The sequence below is a fragment of the Aethalodelphis obliquidens genome, unplaced genomic scaffold, assembly GCF_003676395.1.
Source record: "Aethalodelphis obliquidens isolate GAN/ISIS:26980383/991018 unplaced genomic scaffold, ASM367639v1 scaffold30, whole genome shotgun sequence".
NCBI classification, from domain to species: domain Eukaryota; kingdom Metazoa; phylum Chordata; class Mammalia; order Artiodactyla; family Delphinidae; genus Aethalodelphis; species Aethalodelphis obliquidens.
Window position 1 is genome coordinate 15,405,103 of NW_020837974.1, and position 24,909 is coordinate 15,430,011.

General features: G+C 54.0%; 1 protein-coding gene across 1 annotated transcript; it reads right to left on the reverse strand.

Annotated features, from left to right (window-relative positions):
- Nucleotides 1–47: 47 nt before the first annotated feature.
- Nucleotides 48–22,194, reverse strand: SETD1A (SET domain containing 1A, histone lysine methyltransferase). Its single transcript, XM_027126339.1, is given in 19 exon segments — nucleotides 48–874; nucleotides 957–1,094; nucleotides 2,619–2,738; nucleotides 2,920–3,030; nucleotides 3,123–3,295; nucleotides 3,722–4,756; nucleotides 10,739–11,074; nucleotides 13,231–13,318; nucleotides 13,475–13,632; nucleotides 14,346–14,433; nucleotides 14,568–14,744; nucleotides 15,267–15,815; nucleotides 15,817–16,053; nucleotides 16,207–17,053; nucleotides 17,338–17,567; nucleotides 17,800–17,921; nucleotides 19,209–19,479; nucleotides 21,461–21,556; nucleotides 21,772–22,194. Coding segments are annotated over 19 exon segments (5,100 nt in total). The 5' UTR covers nucleotides 21,922–22,194; the 3' UTR covers nucleotides 48–700.
- Nucleotides 22,195–24,909: the final 2,715 nt, after the last annotated feature.

Genomic DNA, 24,909 nt, shown 5'->3' on the forward strand with positions numbered 1-24,909 from the left:
CAACCCCCATCCCACCCTGCTGTTCCCCAAAGATACTGACAAAGCCCTTTTGTAACAATAAAGTTTAATCACAATTATAAAAATGTGGCGTTGGGTTCGCGCTATTAACATATGTACAGTCCAGCCCAACAGGAAGGGCCCGCCCCCCACCATCCGGGCCTGGCGAAGCCAGAGCTTCCAGACACCAGGGTGGGAGGGTGACCCACAGGGTCTGGCAGGAACAAAAGACGAGGCAGGGTTCCAGGCACAGAGTCCCCAGGACTGGGGGCGCAGGGCCCCCCTCCAGGGGGAGAACATGGCCACTGCCCCTAGAGACCCCTAAACTGGGGAGGGGTGCACGCAGGGCACAGAGGGGAAGTCCCCATTAACACAGAGCAAGGGGGCTATGCAGCCCCCCCAAGAACAGGATCTGTACAGGCCGGCACCCCAGGTTTCCACAGGAAACAGCTGCTGGCAGCTACAAAACATTTACAGCTTCTTCTCCGCAAAGAAAAAAAATCGGGGTGGGTGGGCAGGGGCAAGAAGGGAAGCGGAAGTTGCCTCAAGGGACTGAGGCTCCCTCGCTAGGCTCGGGGCCCCCCAACCCCACATCTGGAGATGGGGCATGTGGGCCCTGCTGAGCCCACTAAGGCTGGGTGGGCTGGGAGCTCAGGGCACCAAGGGGAATAAATAGGGGTGAGGGCACCAGTCCTGCCCCACCTCAGTTGAGGGAGCCGCGGCAGCTCTCGGTGCCACACAGACAAGGGATCTTGTTGTCCTCCAGCGGGAACTTGTAGTCATAGGTGATCTCCTCATCCACGCCGATGGGCTGCTTGGAGTAGATCACGATCTTCTTCTGGGACTCGATGGTGATCACCTTGGCATAGCAGTTGGGCTACAGGAAGAGGTCAGCGTGAGTCACGCCGCCCCCTCGGCCCCTGCCCCGTCCGCTCCCCCCAGTCCGGCCCCCTGCGCACCGTGCAGCAGTGGTTGATGAACCTCGCCAGGTTGCCACACTTGGTGGCGTCGATGATGGTGTCGTGGTCCACCCGGAACAGGTAGCTGCTGCCAATGCCCTCTTGCACGTAGCGCTTCTCCCGCATGTCGGCCACCATCTAATAGAGGACAGGGTGCGATGGTCACGGGGCTTCCCCTCAGCTTCCTGCCGGGCTAGGCCTGACCCCACCAGACCCTGTGATGGGGGGTCTGGACAGTCTCCCAGCTGCCACCCTGGGAGCCTCACTGGCCTGTCCTGGATCCACAGCTCTCCCTCTGGTACCTGCTACCCCAAGGTGCTGACTCCTGACTTTGCTTCCAGGACCCCCACCTCCCAATACCTTTGTCTGCCGTTATGACAAAGTCACCCACAGGACCCCAGGGAAGTCTGCACTGGCCATTGGGCAGGAGAAGCGGTCACTGTCTCCTCCTGGAGTGTCTGCCTGGCCCACGGGACAGCCCGTGGGGACTGGGTCGGTTCCTGAGATGACAGTGGCCGTTTCACGGACTGAATCCTACTCATCCCTTCTCCCAGGACCCTCTCTCCAAAACAGGCGCCCACGGCTGCTGCTGTCCACGCCAGGGCCCACATTCTTGGGTAGAGGGAGGACCTCGTTTCCCAGAAAACAGGACGATAAACCCTCTGCACACTCCTCTTGGGTGATCTCACTCTCTTCCAGGGCTTCAACTGCCAGCTAAGTGGCGGGAACTCCTCCCAAACTTCCATCTCCAGCCAAATCCACCTCAGTGGAACTGCTGGGCGACACCCGGTAGATGTCCCCCGGTCACTGCAACTTCACGTGTCCTGACAAGAGCTCATCTTGACCACACATCCGCTCCTCCTTGCTCCCTATCTCACTGGCAGCCCTACCTACTCCCAGCTGCTAAAGGCAGCACCGAGAAACCATCTCGCCTTGGCCCTCGCCCTCATTCCCCAGAACCAACTCGTTGCCTGGTCCTGCCAGCTACCTTGGACCCACTGCCTAGTCCAAGCCACCCCCGCCTTCGGCTGGGATCTCTGCAACAGCCCCACCCCGCCGTCTCAGCCTCCAGTTCTCTCTGCACGCTGCAGTCAGATGGAACTTACTAACTTCCAAAGTCCTCTCCTGCTTAACACTTCGCAGCAACTTTTCTCCTCTCACCATTGGTCCAAACTCATTAACGTGGCTCCCAAACTCTGCGGCATCCGGCCTCCACCGGCCCCCTCCAGCCTCACGTTGCTGCCACTGGCCCTAGTTTTTCCAAGTGGCCATACTGACCTCCTTGCCCTAAGACCATCCTGCATCCAGGCCTTTGCATGTGCCGTCCTACAGTGGAGAGCACCCTCCCCCTCACCCGGGCCTGGGAGTTGCTCAGCATCCTTCAGCCCCTGGTTTAAACATCACTGTGCTCCCACCTCCCCTGCCTCCCTGAACACCGCCTTTCGTATCAACCCAACACCATCCTTATGTTTCTTGCTGGATCATTTACATCTAGTTTACTAGTACCCATTACTAGTTGTTGAAGGAAGGAAGGGAAAAAAAGAAAAGCAGGTTTCACTGGCTAAGTCTCAGAGCCAGGAGGGACCCCGAGGGCCGGGTGGTTCTCATGTTGGCATCCCAGGCTGCCGTCAGGTCAGGCAGGGGCTGGGCGTGGGGCCTCACCTGGCGGATGTTCTGACCCACGTATTCGATGACCATCTCGTCAGCTGCGATGGGTTCCATGGCAAAGAGCCCCCACTCATGGATCCGGCTCCGGCCGAATCGGAGCTTCTTCTTCCGGAACTAGAGGGCGGAAGGCAGACTGTGCTGCTGGACGTCCCCCTCAACCTAGCTGCTGCTTGCCTCTCCTCAGACCTCCGGGGCAGGAGGGTGTTCTGGCCACTCGCCGCCGGCCCACCCCTAGGGGGCTCCACAACGCTGTCTTCCAGTGGCGCCCCTTCCCTCCTCAGTCCCCACTCCTCACCTTGAGCTGGTTTAACTTCAGCAGGTCACTGTCCATGATGGCAGAGGTGCCGATGGCGCTCAGGAGCCGCCGCTGCTCAGAACGGCGCTCCGAAAGCACACGGTTAGTCCCCTGTGAGGTGCAGGGCAGGGAGGAGGTAAGTGACAGGAGAACTAATGGGAAGAAGATGCCGCCAGTGGGCAGGTACCAGGGCAGAGCCTCACCTGAGTGTCCGCTCCTTCCAGTTGCCGGGCCGAGACGGGGCACACGTCCAGGTACCTGTCCTTCTCCTTCTTGCTGATGGGGTAGTAGCCCTCGCTGCGGGCCGAGCCTGTCTGGTGCTCGCGGGGCCCGTCCTGGGGCCGCCGCTTGCGTTTCGGAGTGCTCAGGTTGGTGAGTGCAGGGTGTTAAGGAAGAGAACGGGGTCCTCACCAGCCAGATCCCTGGGGCTCCGCTCCTCTCTCCCCCGCAGTCCCAGCCCAAGGAAAGGGCGACTGACCTTAGCTGGAGGTCCTGAGCATACTCAGTGTGAGGACAGAGAGATGGAGAGAAATAAGTCTTAGACCCCACCTTTCCTGCCACAAAATCTCTGGGAGGCAGAAAAGAGGCATGAAACAGAGAGCAATGGTGGCTTGGTAGCCAGGGGAGAAATAAATACCCAAGCTGAACATGGCAGAGAACTGGCCAGGGAAGGAGGCCAATGCAGACCCTAGGAACGATCTCAACAGGACAGTGCCCGGCTGAGCGACCGCAGGGAAGCCCTCCCGCCCCCCCGGGCCTGCCTCCCTGTCCTGAGAAGGCCAGCCTCCGGGGCTCAGGATATTGGTGTGATGGACCCAGTGGGTGTCGTTAAGCCAATCAGCCCCACTAGTCTGCTGCAGCAGCCGCTCGTATGTGAGCCGCAGGTAGCCCATGTCCTCCAAGTCCAGGCCCGAGTTCCAAATGTCATACAGGATGGTCATCTGCTCAAACTCGCTGCGGGGCTCGTAGGTGGGGGGGGGCGGGGGCGGGGGCGGCGGGGGCGGCCGCCGGCGCCGGGTGTGGGAGCGGAGGCTGCGCCGCCGGGTGGCCCCCTCGCCGTCGCTGCTGCTGCTGCTGCTGCTCTCTGATGACTCCGACTCCTCTTCCTCCTCCTCCTCCCCATCCTCTTGCTGCTGCTGCTGCTGCTTTGGCTCCTCTGCCTCAGCCACCACCACCTCAGGGGCCTCCAGGACCTCGTCTGCCGGGGAGCTGAAGAGGGCTGCAGGGGCAGGAACTGGCTCCAGGGGCCGAGGGGCCGGCGTGGAGGGTGGCGGCTTGACAGCCAGGGCGTAGTTGTGCTCCAGGAGGATGTGGCTGAGCAGGGGGCCCGGGCGGTCCACCTCGTCCAATGTCTCTGTGGCCTCTGAGTCGTCGCCAGTGGGCAGGGCGGGCAGCCCGCGTCGGGCTGGGGTCAGAGCCAGGTCGGCCAGCACGGCCAGGTCCACTTCTGTCCCTGGCTCAGCCTCCTCTTCCTCGGTGGAGCGGCATCGGCCTCCAGCCCGGCTCCGGCCTCCTCGGGACACCTCCTCGGGCCAGCTCTTGACCAGAGACGCGTGGTCCAGGGGCAGGTTGCGAATGGTCCGCTCCACGGCCCGGGGGACTTTGCGGGAGGCGGGGCCGGGAGACTTGACCTGCGGTGCGGCAGCGGGAGGAGGCTCTGGGGCCGGCACCTCCTCCACCGCAGAGAAGGAGACGGTTTTCCGGCGTTTCTTAGGTGGGGGCAGGAGGGGGATGGGAGAGGAGGGGCGCTCGTCGGGGCGGGGGGCAGGGGCCGGGGGTCCAGCCGGTGGCTCTGGGGTTGGCTGGGGCACACTGGGGGGCGGTTCCTCCGTGAAACCTGGGGAGGGAAGCACACGGGGAAAAGGAGAGGGTCAGCTTCTCGGCCGAACGTCATCACAGATTCGCTACCGGCAAGAACCTGGCCAGCCTCCCTGGGGAGTCCACACCCCAGCTGCCCTCACTCCTCAGCTCCCTACAGACACTCCTGCCCTCACAGAACTTCTAGTCCGATGGAGACAATCACATGAAACACATGTGCAGCCGATCTCTGAAGGGCAGGGGTAGGGGCTCAAAGGAAACACACGCTTGGACTCTAGTCTTTTTACCAAGCCTGGCGGTGACAGAACCACATCCAACAACTAGACACAGAGATCAGACAACCTTTTGTCAGCTGCATTTTATAACCAGGATGCAGTTGTCCAGATCTGAATTAAAGCATCCATTATTTTGACTACAAACAATATTCTTTGTTCAGTGAGGTGAAAAAGATACAACGTAAGAAACTGAATCTTTTCATTAAACTATTTTATAAAATTGCACTGTGGACCTGCCCAAGTGAGAAAGGGGTCAGGAAGTCTCCCCTCAAGAAGCTGAGGGTGGGACTTCCCTGGTGACGCAGTGGATAAGAATCCGCCTGCCAATGCAGGGGTCATGGGTTCAATCCCTGGTCCAGCAAGATCTCACATGCTGCGGAGCAACTAAGCCCGTGTGCCACAAAGACTGAGCCTGCACTCTAGAGCTCATGAGCCACAACTACTGAGCCTGCGAGCCACAACTACTGAGCCCGTGTGACGCAAGTAGTGAAGCCTGCGCACCTAGAGCCCGTGCTCTGCAATAAGAGAAGCCACCGCAATGAGAAGCCCTCGCACCACAACGAAGAGTAGCCTCTGCTCAGCGCAACTAGAGAAAGCCTGCGAGCAGCAACGAAGACCCAACACAGCCATAGATAAATAAATAAATAAAAAGAAGCTGAGGGTGAAGCTGAGGTCCCAAGGATGAGGAGCAGGCAGTGCTGTCTCTCCCCAGCCAACAGGGATGGGGAGCAAATCCTCCCTCTGTGGACACCCCCAGGCCTGCTGCTGAGTGCTGGGGTCTGAACATTGCTCAAGGCATGCATAGCCCTTTCCCCAGGGCCCAGCCCTGTCCTGCAGACCTGACCCATCCCCATGACCGGTCCACAGCCTTGCCCTCTCATCCTAGGTTTTAGCCAGTCAAGCAGGCATGGCCTTTCAGGCCCCCGGCCCTTTGCTCACATGGTTCCCTTTGTTCGGAATGCCTCTCTCCTTTCGCCCATCCAGAAAGTCCACACGCAGATTTTGGACCCAGCTCAATGACACCACCTTTGTAAAGCCTTCCCCAGTTTCCTCAGACATTGGTAACATCTTCCTCTCAGAACCAGAAGGCTGGTGGTTCTCAACTGCCATCTTCAAATTGGCTGCAGCAGATTAACAGCTAGAATTTTGTGCCAAGCACCAATCCCAGCCTTTCACACACAGTAGGTACTCACTTCATTCTCATACGATGCTATGAGGTAAGTACTATTATTAATGCCTTCTTACAGATACGGAAGTCAAGACAGAGAGAGGCTGATAACCTGCCCAAAGTCACCCAGCTAGCAAGTGACAGAACAAGACCTGCATCCCAGGGCAGCCTGGGTTGAGTTCGGGGTCTTACCCACTGCCCCTCGCTGCTTTGGACCTCCTAGCCTGGGACTCAGCGGCTACAGGTCTGGCCCTACCACCCACAGAGCTAAGGGCAGCCAGCACCAGGCCTGGCCTGAGTAGGCAGTGATCAACATGTGTCCACTGCCTCAACCGACACACCCTCAGCCTCCTGTCTCCCGAGGGTCTGGACACCCCTGGGCTCTCAGCCAGGAGAAACCCACGCTCTGAAGCTAGTGAGGTCCCAGGTGCTGGTCCCCGGTCCCCCAGGTCCTAGGAGTCCTCTCACATCCTCTCCTCTCCAGCGCTTTGGGGCGGACCTCTCCTCTGATCCATCCTCCCAACCTAGCGCACTGGGCCCTCTGGAAGCCTGGGCCTTGAGAACAAATTCCACCCGCCACCCCCGACTCAGCTTCTTCCCACAGACTTCCCTTTTGCTCCCCGTCCTGAAGGAAAGCTGGCAGGGCCTTTCATCATTTAGGGAGGCAACTTTCAGGTTACCTGCCCAGTCTACACAACTCCCAGAAGCCACTGTTTCTACGGCATGACCTACCCCACTCCCTCCCTGTGCCCCGGCCATCATTAACTGATGGCTAAATGACCCAAGCCAGCCCAACCAGAAACTTCCCTAAGGATAAGGTTCTAAGATAGAAGGGGGTGGGACTTCCTGGTGGTCCAGTGGGTAAGACTCCACACTCCCAATGCAGGGGGCCCGGGTTCGAACCCTGGTCGGGGAACTAGATCCCACACGCATGCTGCAACTAAGAGTCCACATGCTGCAACTAAGAAGCCCTCATGCCACAACTAAGACCTCATGCCACAAGTAAAAGATCCCACATGCTGCAGTGAAGATCCCAAGTGCCACAACTAAGACCCGGTGCAGCCAAAATAAATAAATAAATAGAAATAAATCTTAAAAAAAAAAAAGACAGGAGGGAGTCTGTCTGTGGGGGCAGATATCCTCTGATGGAATGGAGAAGGAAGACCATTTGCAGGAGAGAGGGATGAATCAGAGGGGAAGACAGAAGAGCAAGTCCTAAAGGTGTCCAGGCCCCTGTCCCTGGGATCTACCAGACAAGCCCTCTCCTAGGCTCCTGCCATTGGGCCACACAGGCCTCTAACCAGTTGTGTCCTTGGTAGCTCGGTTTTCCCTACCATTCTCTAAAAGCCAAGGGACTGGCCTTAATTTTCCTCTCCTCTCCCACCTCTGCCATCTACCTAAGGGACTCTGATAGCCCACCTGTTTGCCAGATTCTCACATTCACTCATCCTCAGCTACCCTCCACCAGTCACACACCCGACCTTGTCACCCCCTCCACGTTGGACGGTGACACTCTGACCACAGTTCCCCAGGTCCTTTCAGTTCACCCCACTGTACCTGTTCAATTTCCCATCCTCTATCGCCCCGCCCTCTAGCCCACCACCCTCCCCCTAAATTAACTTCATTCTGGGTCGTGCCCAGACCACAGCGGCCCTTGCTTCGTCCTCTCCTTCCAAGCTACTTTCTGCAGCCTTCCACCACTTCCACCCTGTAGACCCCTAACCCGGAATCCACCCAACCACCTGCCTTCTCTCCTCCTTCACCCCAACCCCCAGCCTCAGCAGGGCTTCTGAGTTGCTGGCGATCCTAGTCAGCTTTCATCCTCACTCCCTACCCTCCTCATACTCCAGGCTTCTACTCCACTCATGCCCCCTCATGCTCAGAAATGTCCTGCCTTCCTACTGAAGAGAGGAAAAGGAGGCCTTCGGCTGAAACCCCACAACTCCCTGCTTCCCCATTTACGGAGAGATCTGCATCTGACCTAGAGGGTCCATCCCCCCCAGGTGCGCTGCTCCAGCAAGGATTCCTCTCTCTCCTGACCCATCCACCAGCTCCCTCGTCCCTTCAGTGTATGAACACACTCCAGTCTCACGTACTTTGAAAAGGTAACCCTCCACCAACCCTGCATTTTCTTGCTGTCTCTCCAATTCCAGTTGGGTAACCTTGAACAACTCACTAAGCCTCAAATTCCTCATCTGTAAAATGGGAGTAGCAGAGATGTTGTGAGGAGTAAATGAGAAAGTGAAATTTGCAACTTTGCAACATGCTAGGGCTGGCACATGGGATCCCGCACATGGGATCTACTCAATTAACGTTAACTAATATCATTAAGTACCACCCCTCAACTGTCTTCTTTCGCAAGAGTAGCTTACCCTTCCAAAAGACTGGTTATCTATCACCTGCCCTCACTCCTTAACACCCCCTAACTTGAGCCATGCTACTGAAATTGATAAGGTCACCAGTGACCTCTTAACTGACAAATCCAACAGATGCTTTTCCTTTTGTGGCCTTCCAATACAGGCCACTCCCTCCTTTTGAAAACCCGAGCTCCCTGGTTTCCTTCCACCTCTCTGATCACTCCTTTCCAGCCTCCTCTGGCTCCACTCCGCCCCCCTATCTCTTGTAAGACAATTAAGGCTCTGGCCCCCTTCTCTCATTCCATACATCCTTCCAAGGTATACACAAGTGTACTCACACCCATACTTTCAAATACCTATCGCATTTCCAGCCTACTGTTTTCTAGAGCTTCAATCTTTTTTTTTTAACTTTTTATATTGGAATATAGTTGATTAACAGTGTTGTGGTAGTTTCAGGTGTAGAGCTTCAGATCTATTGATCCAACAGCCCACTGACTGTTTCTACTTGGAGGTCCCAGAGGGACACGAAACTCAACCCCAATTAAATGCATCAGCCTTCTTCCAAATTCTGGTTCTCGAAGTAGTTTAACCAAGTGGTTCTATGTCCTAAATTTCTCTGAAACCCTCATCCCCACTTCCACTCCCCGCACCTCACTGTAACCACCCTGGCTTTGGTTCAGGCCCTTCGCTTACCTGCATCCTTTCAAACCGTCTCATTAGCTGCCCCACCTCCCTCCTTACCTCTTCCACATCCCTCCCCCTCCTGTGAGAATGATCTTTCTGAAATGCAAATCTGATCACATCCCACTTTTTCTTCCTACCCTGAAAATGAAAGAGTACTGAGATTGCTGTCCCCTCTTCTGCCACCGATTGACTTCGAAGAGACTGAGAGGCGTCTTAGGATTAATCAGAACCTCGACTCCTTCTCTCATGGGTTCTGGGCCAGAAGAGAACGCCTCAGTGCTAGGAGGTCCTCCTGTGCTCACTGCCTATCTCAGACCATGGATTCTCAATAATGTTCGAGAGAGATCTCTGGAAGGCCACATGCATCTTTGAAGGATAACTTGAAAACTGAGTTAATTCCACCATAAGAGCAACCTACTCCAAGTTACCACCATTGCTTGCCTTACTTCCTGCAAGAGCCTCTTAATCTCCCTGCACAAACTCTGGCCCCTCTCCAAGTTTTCTCTGCACTGCATCTTTTCAAAACACAAATACAACCACGTCAGTCCTCTGATGGCATTCCACTGCCCTCAAGATAAAGCCCAAATTCCTAGTGTGGCCTGCTCATTTTGCATGATCCAGCCCTTGCTAATCTCTCCAGTTTAGGCCACCCCAGCTCCCCCTCACTCTCAGCTCTCCAGAAGATGAGCTTTCTTTTTTGTCTCCCAACATGCCACTTACTCTGCCTTGGGGCCTTTGCACATGCTAATCACACCCTCCCGCCTGCTTTGGCTTGATTTCAGCCCAATGGTGCTTCCGCGGAGAAGACTTCCTCACAGACATGCTCAGGTTCTCAGAGTACCCTGTACTTTTCTTTCATGGCTCTTACAGTTTGTAGTCACAGATTTTCTTTAGTAAAGATTAAACTGTCTCTCCCTATAGACCGTAAGCATCATGACAGTAAAAACAGTGCCTATTGTGCATGCCATCACATCCCTTGCACCCACTGTAAGGATTCAGTAAATAAGTATCTATTGCCTGAAGGAACAGTTCACTCAGCAAGATACATTATGCGTGTGATATAAAATAACAATTGAATGTACAAATCCACAAAGGAAAGCAAAGACAGAATTAAGTTCTGAGTTTATGTTAATAGTTATTATCTATCCAATTTGACCATTTAATCAGGTATATACTACACATTAAGGAAAAGGCTTAAGAAAAACTGGTAGGAGAAATTTACTAAGTTGGGAATTCTCTCTTTAACTTATTTGGGAAAAGATCATTCTGTTTTACTTTATCAGCCAAACACCCTGGTCTAACTCTGAAAACTGTTTATGGCAGTGCAGTCTGAGTGTGTTAGGACATAAATGTCTCCAAGGGAGGAGTGACAGGAGATAGTGACTTCCATCCAATTTTGTATGTTTTCCAACAAAGTCACACACTTGCATACAATTAATAAACGTCAACCACACTGTTCCCATGAAGACAGACACACACATACACAAAGACTACAACAACAGTTCCATACCACCTACCTGCAGGTCTTGCTGGAGACTTCTGTTCGGGGAGAGGTGTTACTGGGGAGTCTGCAACTCTTTCTGGCTCAGGCTCCTCCGCAGGTGCTGGCAGGGGCACGGGGACATCTCTGGGGGGTGATGATGCTGAGGGTATGACTGCTGGCTGCTCCTCTTCCTCTTCTTCTTCAGAGGAGGACTCAGATGATGAGGAGGACGATGAAGAAGAAGATGAAGATGAAGAAGATGAGGAGCTGGATGAGCTGCTGCTCTCAGAGTCCGATGTGCTATCATTCTCACCATCTGAGTCAGCATACAGAGAACATTTGGAGGACGAATCGCTTTCGTCGTCCTCGCCTGGAAATCCAGAAGGGGGAATCAGGCGAGGTGAGAAGACCCCTCACTTGGTCAAGCCGTGGGTTCATTCACTGACTCACTACTAGGGATGTGTTAGGCTCTGTGCTAGGTGCTGGGGATTCCTACTCTCAAGGAGTTGGAGAAGCACCCAATCTGTCCACAGTGTGATAAACTTCAGTATGAAGAGCTAGTGGAACAGGCAAAGGGAAGCCCTGGATTCTGCCTGGTTGATCAAGTCAGGGAAGGCATCCCTGTGAAGGAGATGCTGAAGTCAAGAAGGACAAGGAGTCCGCCCAGCAGACGCGGGGGCTGAGTGGGGATGTCAAAGGTAAGAGAAGATGGTGCCCTTGGAGACTGGCAAGCAGCCTGCCCTAACCACCAAAGCTTTTCCCAAAGTGGGTCTTATAGACACTGCCTGGACAACAGACTCTGAAAAAGGATTCCAGGGTAAAATAAGCTTAGAAAACGTTATATGGTCTATGCCTCTGGGAGTGGTAATACATTGGAAGGGCTCTAAGAAATTAAGAATTTCAGAGTCTTGGAGGAACATAATCGAATAGGGGTCTGGAGAATGGCAGGATGAAGCTGAACAGATAAACAGGAGCTAGATCACAAATGGCCTAAAGCATCAGGCTGAGAAGTCACCTGTGGAAGACACGGAGCCAGGAAGAGACTTAATGGGGGAGAGTAAAGGGTCAGGTGTGCATTTTAGGAAAGATTCCATCAGCAGGCTAGAAAATGGATTGAAATGAGAGGGATGGAAACAGAAATGGGGAAAACAGTCAAAACTGCTGCAGAGGCTTCCCAGGTGGTACAGTGGTTGAGAATCCGCCTGCCAATGCAGGGGGCACCGGTTCGAGCCCTGGTCCAGGAAGATCCCACATGCCATGGAGCAACTAAGCCCGTGCGCCACAACTACTAAGCCTGTGTTCTAGAGCCCACAAGCCACAACTACTGGAGCCCACGTGCCACAACTACTGGAGCCCACGTGCCACAACTACTGGAGCCCACGTGCCACAACTACTAAAGCCCGCACGCCTAGAGCCCATGCTCTGCAACAAGAGAAGCCACCACATGAGAAGCCCGCTCACCACAACCAGAGAAAGCCCGCGCGCAGCAAAAAAGACCCAACACAGACAAAAATAAATAAATTAATTAATTAAACAAACAAACAAAAAAAACTGCTGCAGACTCTGAGTGAGAAAGGCAAGAGAGCAGGAACAAGGGAGGTGACAAATTCAAGAAACACTGAAGCAGTAAAACGGACAGGAATTGGTGACCAAGTGGATGTGTAGGGTCTGCACCCCTCACTCTCAGCAGATGACCTCGCCCTCTGCTTTCCTGAGCAAGAGGCTCTCAGATCACCGTTCTCATAATTCTGGCCTCTGCTGAAATGGCACCTCTCGGAGGCATCCCTTCACCATCAGATGTAAAACAGTCCACCTTTCCCCTGTTCCCTGACCCTGTCACTCCCTACCGCGTTACGCTAGTTCATCTTCTTCAAGCAAGTATCTCTACTTGAGGTGCTACTATTTGTCCACTTGTATGTCAAGTCCCCGCCTCCCCCCCTTAACCAATCACAAGCTCCAATAAGGCAGGGACCACATGTGTCTTGGTCGTTGATATTTCCCTAAAACCTAGAACGGTGCCAGGCACACGGGAGGGGCTCGATATCTATTTCCGAGCAAAGGAATGAAAGAGAGACTGAACCATGTACTCAAGCCTCAATAAATCTGGAGGAACAGACAGGTGTTCAACTGAAGAACAGAGCTGTGTCTGGTGCCAGCAGCTGTAGCAAGGGGAAGAAGGAGGCACAGGTCGGTGGCCGGGCCTTAACGGAAGAGCAGTGCCCAAAGGGGGAAAGGCACAGTGGGGCAGCAGGAGAATGCAGCCCCCTTATCTTGAGAAAATAAATGGGCTGTACTGGGTTGTCTTCAGGGGACAGCATGTTTCAGAGGTAAGCAGGAGGGAGTGTTCTGGGTATTGTTTACAGTGGGCCAAAGGTTCCAAAGGATGGGGCTAAAAGGCAGTTGTTTTGGGGGAAGGCAAAGATGGCCAATCAATCCAGCAGGCAGGTTACATGGGCTCGGAAAGGGCTGGACAGGTGGCTGAGTCCCTCCTTCCCCAAAATTTGACTGTACTCTGTGCGTGCTTACCGTCTGATGCCTCTGTCTCCTTCTTTGCAGCATCCATGGCTTCTTCACGCTCTTCATCATCCTCATCTTCCTCCTCGTCCTCCTCATCCTTAAGGAAACGGACAAAGGGGAGTTAACAGAAGAAGGACAACTGGTCCTCCAGGAAGCACAGCTACCAGGGCTCCAGCCCAGAGAGAAGCTGGCTATGGCGGCAGGAACTCAGGACGTAGGCTCCTGGCAGGGACCGGGTGCCTCAGCTCCTCACCTTCTCTGAGGAGGACTCCTGGGATGCCTCCTCCCCCTCGCTGTCCAGAGCAAAGGACTTGCGGTGCTTGCCCTGGGTCTTGCTTCGCTCTTCATCTCGTTTTGGGGGCTTGGTCCCCGGACGTCCTGGCTCTCCAACCTCCTTCTCTCGCTCAGCGTCTAGGCCCAAATGAGTAGTGCAGTTTACCATCAGCAAGAGTTGCCCTATCCTGTGAAAGGAGCTCTGCACACACCATCACTGACCTTTCTCACAGTCCCACAACACAGACCTCATTTTACAGACAAGAAGTTGAAGCTCAGCAGAGAAACATAAAAACTGCACATTTTACTTCACACTTTATACAGTTTTAAACACATTGCACCCATTTTATCTTTCATCTTGTTCTGCGATGGGTGGAAGAGGGAGGTGATTTTGTTATGTCTGGTCCAAGAAAATAGTACTAAGGCCAACGGGTCTCCAGGGAAGCAGATCACACTCAATAAGAAAGTTTTCCGCCACAGAAGCTGTCAACCTATAGCTCAGACTTAGACAAACTGGTAGAAAGGGTGTAAGAGTGCTTAAGCATTAAATAGTAACCTTGGGTAGAAAACCTGTTTTAACCTCATGATTATTCCTCTCTTATGGGGAAAAAGTGAAACACAGAAAACTTACGTCAGCATACCAGAAATAAAAACCACAGCTAAAATCCAGGGATAACCCTACCTGAAGCTTCTCACATCTCAAAGAACTGCTTTACTCTAACCTGTTCCAAATCTTCACTTGGCTCCTTGCCCTCAAGACACCTTCACCCCTTCATCCCTGCCTCCTCCTTTCCCATCAGAATCGAAGCAGCCTTTTTCCTCCTTTCTGCTTCACCTGACCTCCCACTCACCATCTTCATCTTCCTCGGCTGGAGTAGAAGGCCGGGGCCTCTTTTCCTCACTGGCCTCTGAAATTTCCGAAGGCTCTTTTCGCTTTACCTGGGAGATGAAAAGAGATGGTGCCCTTTAAAACCCAAACACTCACGGTTCCCAAGCACCCTTACTCCAAGGAAAGGAAGCCCCCCTTAACCCCCTCTCCCCACGCAACTAGGCAAGATCACAATCCTGGGTACCTTGAAAGAAGGCAGCCGCAGGGCTCCTCGCAGTCCTGACCCAAAGGCGAAGGCTTCGATGCCGGTGGTACCCCCACTCTTGGCCCAGTCTACCAGGGACAGCAGGCCTGGCTCTTTGAGCTTTGTCTTCTCTTTATCCTCCTCCTTGGCTTGCTGTTTAGCTGCATTCTGGAATGGCTGCAGGCAGTAGGGGGACCAAGCTCCAGAACCCAGGCGCTCCCTCCTGCCTCAGAACTACTCCCAGGCCCCGGGAATACAGAAATGCATCTACTCACTTCTCCATCTGACACACATCTATGCCACACCTCCCTCGCACCAGCCCCTGTACAGGCATTTTCTCGAAAGTCCGCTCATTCAGTCCATCAATCTTATGAAGCTGCTACTATTATTCCCACGCTACAAATGGAGACCCTGCAGATTGATGCCCAGAGAGATTTAAGAGCTTCGTCCACCACAAGGAAGCAGTGGATCCAAGAGAAAGCTCTTCTGACTCTCAGACTCCTGCTTCTTCTACTGTTCTGTGTGCCCCCCAACTCCCCTGGGCCCAGCTGTGCATGCCACCGAGTGCCCACAGTCCCTCTCTCCACTTGCCCCAATCACCTCTCTTCCCTATTCTGAGCTGTGTAGCCTGAAGAAGCCGGAGGTCTATTCTCTCCAGTGGAGCCCCAGGTCTCCCCAGTCCCAGGCACTGGCCCTCACCTTGGCCTTCTCTTCCTTGCTCTCCCACCACTGGTCAAAGGCTCCAAAGGCCACATTCTCCACCATCTTGCGGTTGAGGTCTCGCTGCATGATGCTCTTCATCTCTTGGACTAGGGTGGCCAGCACACGGCCCACGGTGCCTGCCGATGGCAGGGCCTTGCCCTCTGCCAGCTCTGCGTCCTCCCTGGGAGGCAGCCGGGCCTCTTCTCCTGAGACTGAGGAGGAGGGCAGGGGCTCGGCTGCCATGGGCAAAGGCAGCTGGTAGGCCTCCCGGGAGTATGCCCCTCGGCCTTCTTGCCCTTGTGTGTACAGAGCATATGGTAGGCCATAGGCTGCCTCTTGTGGGGGCGGGAATGGGAGGAAGGCCTCCCCAAAAGCCCCACCAGGGGGACCAGCTGAGGCAGTGGTCAATCCTTTGCCCTGCCGCAGTTGGTGGAGCCGAGTTAACATCTGGGTCTGCATCTGGAAGGACATGGGCATCCCTCCCCACTGAGCCCCAAGTCGATCCATGAGCTCTAAGGAGTTCACAAAGTCATAGATGTGGGGGGGGTGGCGGAGGAGGTGGGGGGTACTCGGGGGGCGGTGGCCCATCAGGTCGGGGTGGGAGGAGATAGGCAGGCTGGTGGGGAGGGTAAGCAAGCGGAAGGGAAGCCATGTACGGAGGGGGAGGGGGAGGAGGAGGGGGAGGAGGGGGAGGTTGCTGGGGGGGTGTTGGGGCCGGAGGGGGTGAGCCGCCCCTGTCATCGTCGGAGATTTCCATGTCCTCTCCAGAAGAGCATGGAGAAGCCTGTAGGGGTGCAGAGGACGGTCACAGAAAGCTACTGCCTGTTCCTTGGGCTTTTCCTCAAATCTCTGTTCTCTTGCCTAGTTCCCTTCCTTCTCCCAACTCTGCCTCCTGGATCCCAGGGACTTCCCCTGGCTGACCCCAACCCAACCTCACCTGGTTCTGTCCGTTGGCTTTGGGTGACTCCCGGGTAGCTCCTGGTTCCCCACTCCCTGTAGGTGCCACATCCTCAAAATTTGCCGGGGCTGGAGGGGGCGTGCAGGGCCCGTGACCTGACCCAGAAGGAACCTCGCTCCCTGTGTCCCTAGCCCCAGGGCCCGTGGTGCTGTTCTCTTCCTCTTCCTCGGTGTCAGAAGCCAGGAAAGAAAACTTGGAACGCTGCTCCTTCAACAACATCTCAATGCGGGAATCCAGGCTGCTGTGCTGAGCGAAGGGCACACTCTCATTGGTGGTCTCTGGGGCCGGAGAGCCGGAACGGGCAGGTGAGGCTGGGCGGGGGGAGGTCCGAGCTTCTTCCCTCTCAGGGCTGGGCCCCCCACCACCCCCGCCTCCACCAGGTTCTGGAGGCTCTGGGGGTGGAGCTTCTGAGGCAGGGGGCCGGTAGTCCTGGTCAGCAGGCCGGTTGGGCTCAGGGGGCAAGTAGGAGGTGTAGGAAGGTGGGAAGCGCTCAGCTGTATTTTCAGCAAAAGGTGCCCCAGGGGGCTCCTCCCGAGTTGCCCGGCGGGGTGGGTAGGAAGCATGGCGTTGGTAGCGATTCCAGCTTTCATAATATGCTGGGTAGTTTGAGTCAGAACCACGAAAATGAGAGGATGAGGAAGAAGATGATGAAGAGGACGAGGCCAACGAGGAGGAAGAGGAGGAGGATGCGGCGGTGGCCGCAGTGGTGGCGGAGACGGCTGCAGAGGTGGTCGTGGGGGCTGAAGATGCAGAGAAATGGCGGCGGGAGAAGGAATCTTGGTAGCTGTTCTCTGACCGCCGGGGCTTGAAAGAGGCTGAAGTGGTGCTGGAGAAAGCGTGCAGAGGGGTTAGCTGGGTTCAGCTCCGCATGCCCCAACCCCGCTGCCCCGCTGTCAGTACCCAAAACCCCTCTACGCTGCCCCCAAAGGAAGATCTACACGCTACTAAGTTCCTAGCTAGAGAGTAAATTCCCTGAGGACAGGGATTTGTTGGCTGGATCCAGAGAAACTAAGACAAATTACTCCCAACCCCCTCTTAGAGACTCTAGGTTTCTTCTTCCCAGTGGCAGCTCCCAGAATCTGGGGGTCCCAGAGGGTGTTTCCGCTGTACCTGCTGGAGTAGGCAGAATCCTGAGAGTAGGGGGTGCTGCCCCGAGACGTGTAGGGGGTTCCTTGGGAGGACTGTGGGGTGAACTGGCCGAAGGAAGATGGGGTGTCTTGTCGGCTGCTGGAGAAGCTCGTGTCCTGGGAGCAGGGGGTGCCATTGCCAGGAGTGCCCACCACAGCAGTGCCTGCTGGGAAGGCAGCTGTGTCGGAGGAGGAGCGGCGGCGGGATTCAGTCTGGAGGGAGAGAGTGGAGCAGGGAGAAAGGAAAAGAGATCAAGCACCATTTGACCATATGCCCTTCACCAAACCAAGAACCCCAATTCCCTGCTTTTTGAAAAAAGCTAGGCCTCTTTTCCTTGGCTCTTCCTATACTTAACAGTGAAGTCCAGAACCTCCCAAAGGCTGCTTCTGGCATCTAAGCACCGGGCCCATGTGGCTAGGGCTAAAGCAACCACAAGCTTCTCACCGTCTCAGTGGCTGCACCAGAGCCTTGGAACTTCTCACTGAGGGCCTTGCCCCCAGTAGGCACCGTCTGAGGGGTGTAGGAGCCATTGACTATCAGTTCATAGTACTTCATTCGTTGTTGTCCTGGAGGGAGGAAAATGGGAACCAACAGAGTCAGATGGAGGAAACAACTCCTTTCTGATTTCACGTCCCCACACTTCTTTCTCGGGCCTCAAGCTTCCTAAGATTTCTTGGAGTCTTGGGTTTGGGGCTTTCAGTTCTTCTACCTCATCTCTACCTAATAACTACTACAGACAACGTATTGGGTGACATTTCACAGTTTACAAAAACACTTCTAACGTGCGTTACTATGTTGGATGATCACCAGGAGAGAGAAGCATCCGAACCCCTATTTTAATTTATAGGCTTAAAGAAAACTAACCTGCACAAAGTGGTAAAACTAGAATTCAAACCCAGTCGTCTGATGCTACATCCCACCATCCTCTTCATCTTATAAACTGAAGTTGCAAAATGGCAGCCTGAAGGCAGCCCACCGTTGTGTTTTATTTGCCCCACACAATCACTGAAACTATTGGCAAGGGCAAGGGAGGAATGCAACGTTTAAAACCCAGGAGATTTCACACAAGAACCTAGATTTTTGGCTTTAAGAAAAACTATCTATGTTAGTCCTCATTCCCACTTACAAACTGGCTAATGCCAACTAACAGCTGCCTCCTTCCGATGCCACTAGACGGTATGCCACAGTCCCCACCCCTCCCTACTGCTCCTTAGCACAGAAGCCAAGACTGCTTCACTCACCTATACAGGTCCCTAATTCTCAATCCAAAATTTCAATACCTCGTGTTTTTAGAATTTGGCGTCAAAACCTGGTATCAGGCTATTTACTATAGTTCTTATTCATCCTACCTAGTGTGACTCTTCATAAGTTTTCTTGTAAATACAGTCATACACTAGACTAAAGGGTGCTGCCCCAACCCTGCCAAAGACAATACACAAAAAACCGTATCTGGGGACTTCTTTGGTGGTCCAGTGGTTAAGACTCCACGCTCCCAGTGCAGGGGGCCCGGGTTCGATCCGTGGTCAGGGAACTAGATCCCGCATGCTGCAACTAAGAGCCCGCCATGCCGCAACTAAAGATCCCGCATGCTGCAAGGAAGATCCCACGTGCTGTAACTAAGACCCGGCAGCAGCCAAAATAAATAAGTAAATAAATGTTAAAAGAACAAAACAGAACAAAACCCGTATCTGTACCATAAACTCTCTGTAAAATTCTGATATCAGAAACACACCTGGCCCAAAGGTTTCAGATGAGAAATCATGAACCTGATCACCTGCCTGGCCCCAATAGGCATTTGCGTGTACCATCTCTGCCAGAGCCCAACTGTGGGCAGCAGGCGATGGAGAACTCACCTTTGATGTCGAGCTGGGCATGGATGATGTTGCCCATGACGGAGGTAAGGTGGAGGTTTTTGACTGTTTCCTTGGCTCCCCGAGTGCTGGTGAAGAGCACACGGGCTAGGCCCAGGTGCTTGCGAGTACGGGGGTGAAGAAGGATCTCTACCTCTTCCACCTCACCATACTTTCGGCACATGTCCTTCAGGAAGGTCTCCCGCACGTTGTCATTCAGTCTTGCAAAAGTCACTTCTTTCAGTGGGATCTGTCCGATGTAGAATTCATCCAGCTGTGGAAAGGACAGTAGTTACGTCCAGGGTCTCAATACTGACCACTGCTCCTTTGCCCTTTGGGAAATTTTAGCGAGATCCATGAGGCCAAGAGAGATAAAACTGGGAAACTACGAGGCAAGGGAATGCGGAAAGGGGTCCCAACAAGGGATACATCAGTCTTGACCCCTCTCTTCCCTGAATTCTTCTCACCACAGAATAATGACAAGAACCAGGAAAAGAAACGCACAAACTGAAAACTAAACCTCCATGGAAAGAACTAGTTATATGGAAATAATTCACCAGTTCAGCTCTTACTAAGTCATTACCAAGGACTGGTCACTAGGAATACAAAAATGTGAAAAAAAGAGATTCCTATTCAGAAGAGTAGACAAGACAGACACACACAATCGCAACATGACAAAACAAGTGTCAGCAAAGGTGGAGACAGGGTGTTTGGGAGCCCAGAGAAGGAAACCTTTGTTCAGATTGGAGGCAGGAAAGAATTCATAAAGATGGTGTCATTCAAACTGGGCTTTTCAGATAAACCAGAGTTCACCAAAATGACAGGACCTATAGGGCAGAAAACTATAAAATAACATGGCATTGCCTAGAAACTGCAAAGTGCGTGGCAGGACAGAACACAGGCATGCAGGAGATGAGGCTTGGTCAGATGAATGATCATACACACCAATGCACAAAAAACGTGGACTTGGCAGCAAAAGTAAAATAAAAGAACAGGTCTTCCCTGGTGGCGCAGTGGTTGAGAGTCCGCCTGCCGATGCAGGGGACACGGGTTCGTGCCCCGGTCCGGGAAGACCCCACATGCCGCACAGCGGCTGGGCCCGTGAGCCGTGGCCACTGAGCCTGCGCGTCTGGAGCCTGTGCTCCACAATGGGAGAGGCCACAACAGTGAGAGGCCCGCATACCGCAAAATACATAAATAAATAAATAAAAATAAAAGAACAGTAAAACCAGAGACAAATGACAGCAATAAAATGGAGAGGAGAACGGAGGCGAGGAAGCCAGGGGAAATAAATACAAGTCTGTATTAAAGGAGTGGCAACAGAGATAGAAAAATTAAGGTAAAAAGAGACGTGTTTAGAAAAAAGAGTCAGCACAACTTGATGACACATTAAGGACAGAAGAATCATAGGACAACTCCCAGGTTTCTAGCTTGCGCAGCTGAGTAGATAGTGTTGCCATTCATCAATAAAAGGAAAATATAAAGAAGAGTAGGACTAAAGGGGTGAAGATAATTGTTTTACATCTCTTGAGCTTGAGGTTTCTATGGGGCCTCCAGATGGAGCTGTCCCTCCAGCAAGCGTATAAGTCTGGGGTTCAAGAGACTGATCTTGGCTCAGATCAGAGGTTTGGAAGTCATCAACATTTCAGTAATAGTCAAAGTTGTGGGTGGAAAAGAGATTGTCCAGGACAAGTGTACAAAGTGAAAAAAGAAGGATGAGAGAATCCCACAAGTGACTTATTTAAAAAAGAAGAAGAAAGAATTAGCGAAGGAGAATAAGAACCACCAGTTTCCTAGGACCAGTGCTCCAAGTCCTGATGAGTCTCCTGCCTGGACAGGGATGTGGGAATCCTCTGAGGAAACGAGACGGAGGAGGGGCGAGGAACAGAGGACTCCAGGGGTGGAGTCCCTGGTGTTGTCACTCCGCTTAACTGAGAAACTGGGGCGACACACAGGGCACTGTTTTGCTATGTGCTGTCTAGAAGTACACAGTGATAGGTGCAGCAGCTAGACCTGTCTTCATCCTTCAAAAAGTTAACACCCCTGCTTGAGACACCTCACCTATATCTTTCTAGAAAATAAACACACCTCCTGTCCAGAACAACTCAATCTCACAGTCTCAGAGATTATTAGATCTGGCTGTGATCCTTTCATTGGAAAACCCCCTTTTATTACACTACACTAAGACTGGACTACCAGAATGGATCCTCCACACCTCCAAGGGCCACCACACCAGGGGACTAGCAGACACATACCTTAAACTTAGGGACTGGGAGGGAAAAGTCTCTGTTTTTGGACCTGACGTGGCAACGGGGGTCTTGGAGGTCTTCCACTGGTATATACTTTGAGTCCTAGGAAGAAAAGCAGAAACAGAAAGACAACTCAAGGAGAAATCAGTGTTGAGCTCTAGAGCCCATTTGGAGACCCATATGCAAAAGAGCTGGGTGTTGGCTGCCCACTTTAAAGAAGGCAAGCTATGGGTATGGGAGTTCTAGGTGCTGAACAGAGGTAACAGAGAATGGGGCTTGAGTTCCCTAGATGGTAAGGAAAAGCCTGGGGCACTCACGTTGACACTGAAGTGGATTCCATCGTATCGGTACACCTTTTGAGAAGGCCTGCGCAGGGCAGGGTCCAAGGCAGGATCGACGATGAGCTTGTAGTTCCTCCACTGGAAGCTCGGGGCCTTCTGCCCATCTCCCCCACCTTCCTGATCCATCTTTGCTCATTTACACTGTCAGGAAAGAAGAATACGCAAGGGGGCTCAGGACTTAGGCCTGCCTCCCTTGCTGCCCCTCACAGACTAGCCCCGACTCCAGGTATCCCCATCACCCCAGTTTCCACACCTCACCATGACCCGAGGCTTCCCTAGATTTTCTCCCAAGTACCTTCTTTCACCACAACACCCCATTCTCTCTCCACCTCCCAACTCTCTCCTCAAGGCCCCAGGCCCATCTCGCGCCCCCTTACCTTCCCGCTCTCCCTAGCGCGCGCCCCACTTGGCCTCGGCACAAGACCCCTCCCCCGCCCCCTGGCAGGCCCCGCCCCCTCCCGCCTCCTCACCCGCCAGCGGCCCAGGCCAAGCCGGGCTCCGGCTCCCACACACCGGCTCGCGTCCCCGCGCCCCGATCCTCTGGCCAAGAGGTGGCACCTTTTCGGGGCGTTGGAAACACCGCGAGACCGAGCTCGAGACCCGGCTTCGGCCCCGAATCTGGGCGGGGGGTGGGGGGAACGCGCGCCGCTGCTCTCTCCTCCCGCCCCGGCGCGTTCTGCCCCCCCACCTCCGCGCACGCGCGGCGCGGCCCCACTCACCCGCTCGTGGCGAGCGGCTCCCCCTCCCCCCACCCCGCGCGGCACCTCAGCGGCGCGAGGCGGTGGCGGCGGCGGCGACAGCGCGAGACCCGGCCCCGCAGCGGTGGCGGTGGCGGCGCCCCCCCACCACCACCTCCCCGGCGCGCGCACCAAACACCACCGCCACCTGCGCGAGGCCCAGCGGGCACAGCTTCTGTATTCGCACTTTCGCCACGGGCGCCGCCGGGAGACCCACGGGGCCGAAGATAGCGGCTTCGCCTCGGCCGGCGCGCTGTAAGGCTCAAGAGTTGCGGCCCAGGGAGCCTGGAGATTGGCCGCATCCCCCGGAGAGTGGGCTTCACCACGGCTATCCAGCTGCTCTGGCCTGGGGTCCTTGACGAATCGGCGGCGACGAAAGCAGCGACTAATCCCTGAGGATAAGGGGGCGGGGCGGAGGAGAGGAGGCCAGCCAGAGCTGGGGAGATTTGAGTGGCGAGTTGAACAGGCGCAGATTCGTCAGGCGGGCGGGGCGAATCAGTAGACAGGATGCGCGCTCCTTTGCTCCTCTAACCCGCCGCTTCCTCACGCGGCCAAAGGTCTGAGAGGCTGCAGATTTGCCACAAGTCCTGGCCTCAGCTGTTGCCTCCCTTTAACCGCCTTGGTGGAGTCAAGAAAATAATGCCGGGTTAGCCAAGCCCTGTTGGCAGAGTGGGCCACTTTTCCTGGATCTTCCTTACTAGCACAACTCAGAGGACTGCTCAGTTCTGACCTGGGAGAAATGGCTACAGAGTCCGATGAGGATTTTCAGCCGAGTATAGAGAGGCCCGAATAATTCTGAGGAGGAGCCGGCCTAGCGAATCTGCGAATTCCTTCGTGGGCGGGGCCAAGGCGCCGCGCGCAGAGGGCGTGGTCAGCGTGTGGAGCCGGGCGTCGCGGGGGCGCTTCCTGTAGGACCCTCCGAAACCGGGGTGGGCTGGGAGCGGCGCCCGGGAGGTGGAAAAATACTACCAACAACGGTGACTCAGGCTGTTTGGCGCCGCACGTAATGCAGGGAGCGTTTAACTCCCGTTATCCTCCTTGGGCCTCTAGCTGTTTAAGATGCCCATTTGACAGATGGGGATACTGAGGCCTTCAGAAGGTGCCGCATTTTGCCCGTACTGGCCCGCCATTAGTGATTACATCTTAGTCTGTCTCAAAGTTATGTAATAAGGCCGGTGGGCCCTAAAGGACCTTGAACCGGTCCTGTAAGAAACGATAAACTAGGTCGCACTTGAACTTGGGTGGGTTGGTCGATTCCCCGGGCGTCATGGTCCCAGTGCCCGCTGTTTTCAGCTGTGCAACCCCCTGCCCCCCGCCCCCCGCCCCCCTTCGCTTACGCAGTCCCGCCGCTCGAGGGCAGCACCAGCCCGGGCTTAAACTTCGGACCCTGGGGCTGAGGTCGCCCTGATTCTGGGCACCGTTTTTCTTAGGCTTGTTTGCAGGCATCTAGGTCTCAGGGTAATGGCACTCCCAGGCACTGCCTGTGCTGAGGATGCCCTAGGTTCCAGACTTCTCTCAGTACTGTCGGCCCCCTCGATGTATATGACCTTGGGCGAGTCATTAACCACCTCTTAAAGCGTCAGATTCTTTCTCTGAAAATGGATGTTAAATACTGTCATGCGGAACTACTGTAGGCATTAAAACAATGTAGGAAAGGCCCTTGAGACCTCGTTCATGCAAATTCACAATTTTAAGGAACAGAGAAAGATTTGTCCAAAGTCTCACATCAAAAGAATCAATCCTTCTGGGAGAGGATTAGGACCCTTTACAAATTTGAGGAAAATGAGGCTGAAAAAATAAATTTATAATGGAAACATGGGTGATGAGATCAGATTCCTTTCTCTGGTCCCAGTTGAAAGATGTTGGTTCCTTTTCTCAAATAAAACCATTCCCCATGTGATGGTAAAAGTAGTCTAAGTTTTCACTGACTAGCTGGGTGGCTTTGGGCAAGATCCTCAGCCTTCTTAGGCTGAAGTTCCCTTATCTCTGAAAACGCTAATGATAAAGTCTTGCCTCTTGAGGTGATTTTTAAATAAGTTAAGTAGGCTAAATAAGATTACCTATGAGAAGCCCCTAGTATGTAGTAGTCACTCAAGAAAGAAACTTACACTAAAAGAAACTTATACTAAATTCTCAATGGATGAGGTAGAGACCCTGGGCTCAGTAACAAGAGTGCAAAAGCCTTTAGCCTTAGAATAACTCAGTCTCCACATTCAGAAGCTACTGGCCCCTGTCAGCACCACAAGGGGGTCATACCTGGAACCTCCTCTCCTCCACCCCTGCCCTGCCCCCAGGGACACTTGCCTCCACTTGATTCTTAAGAACAAGTCAGCTGTTCCCGACAAGGCCTCCCCTTCACCCCATTCACAGCCACAGG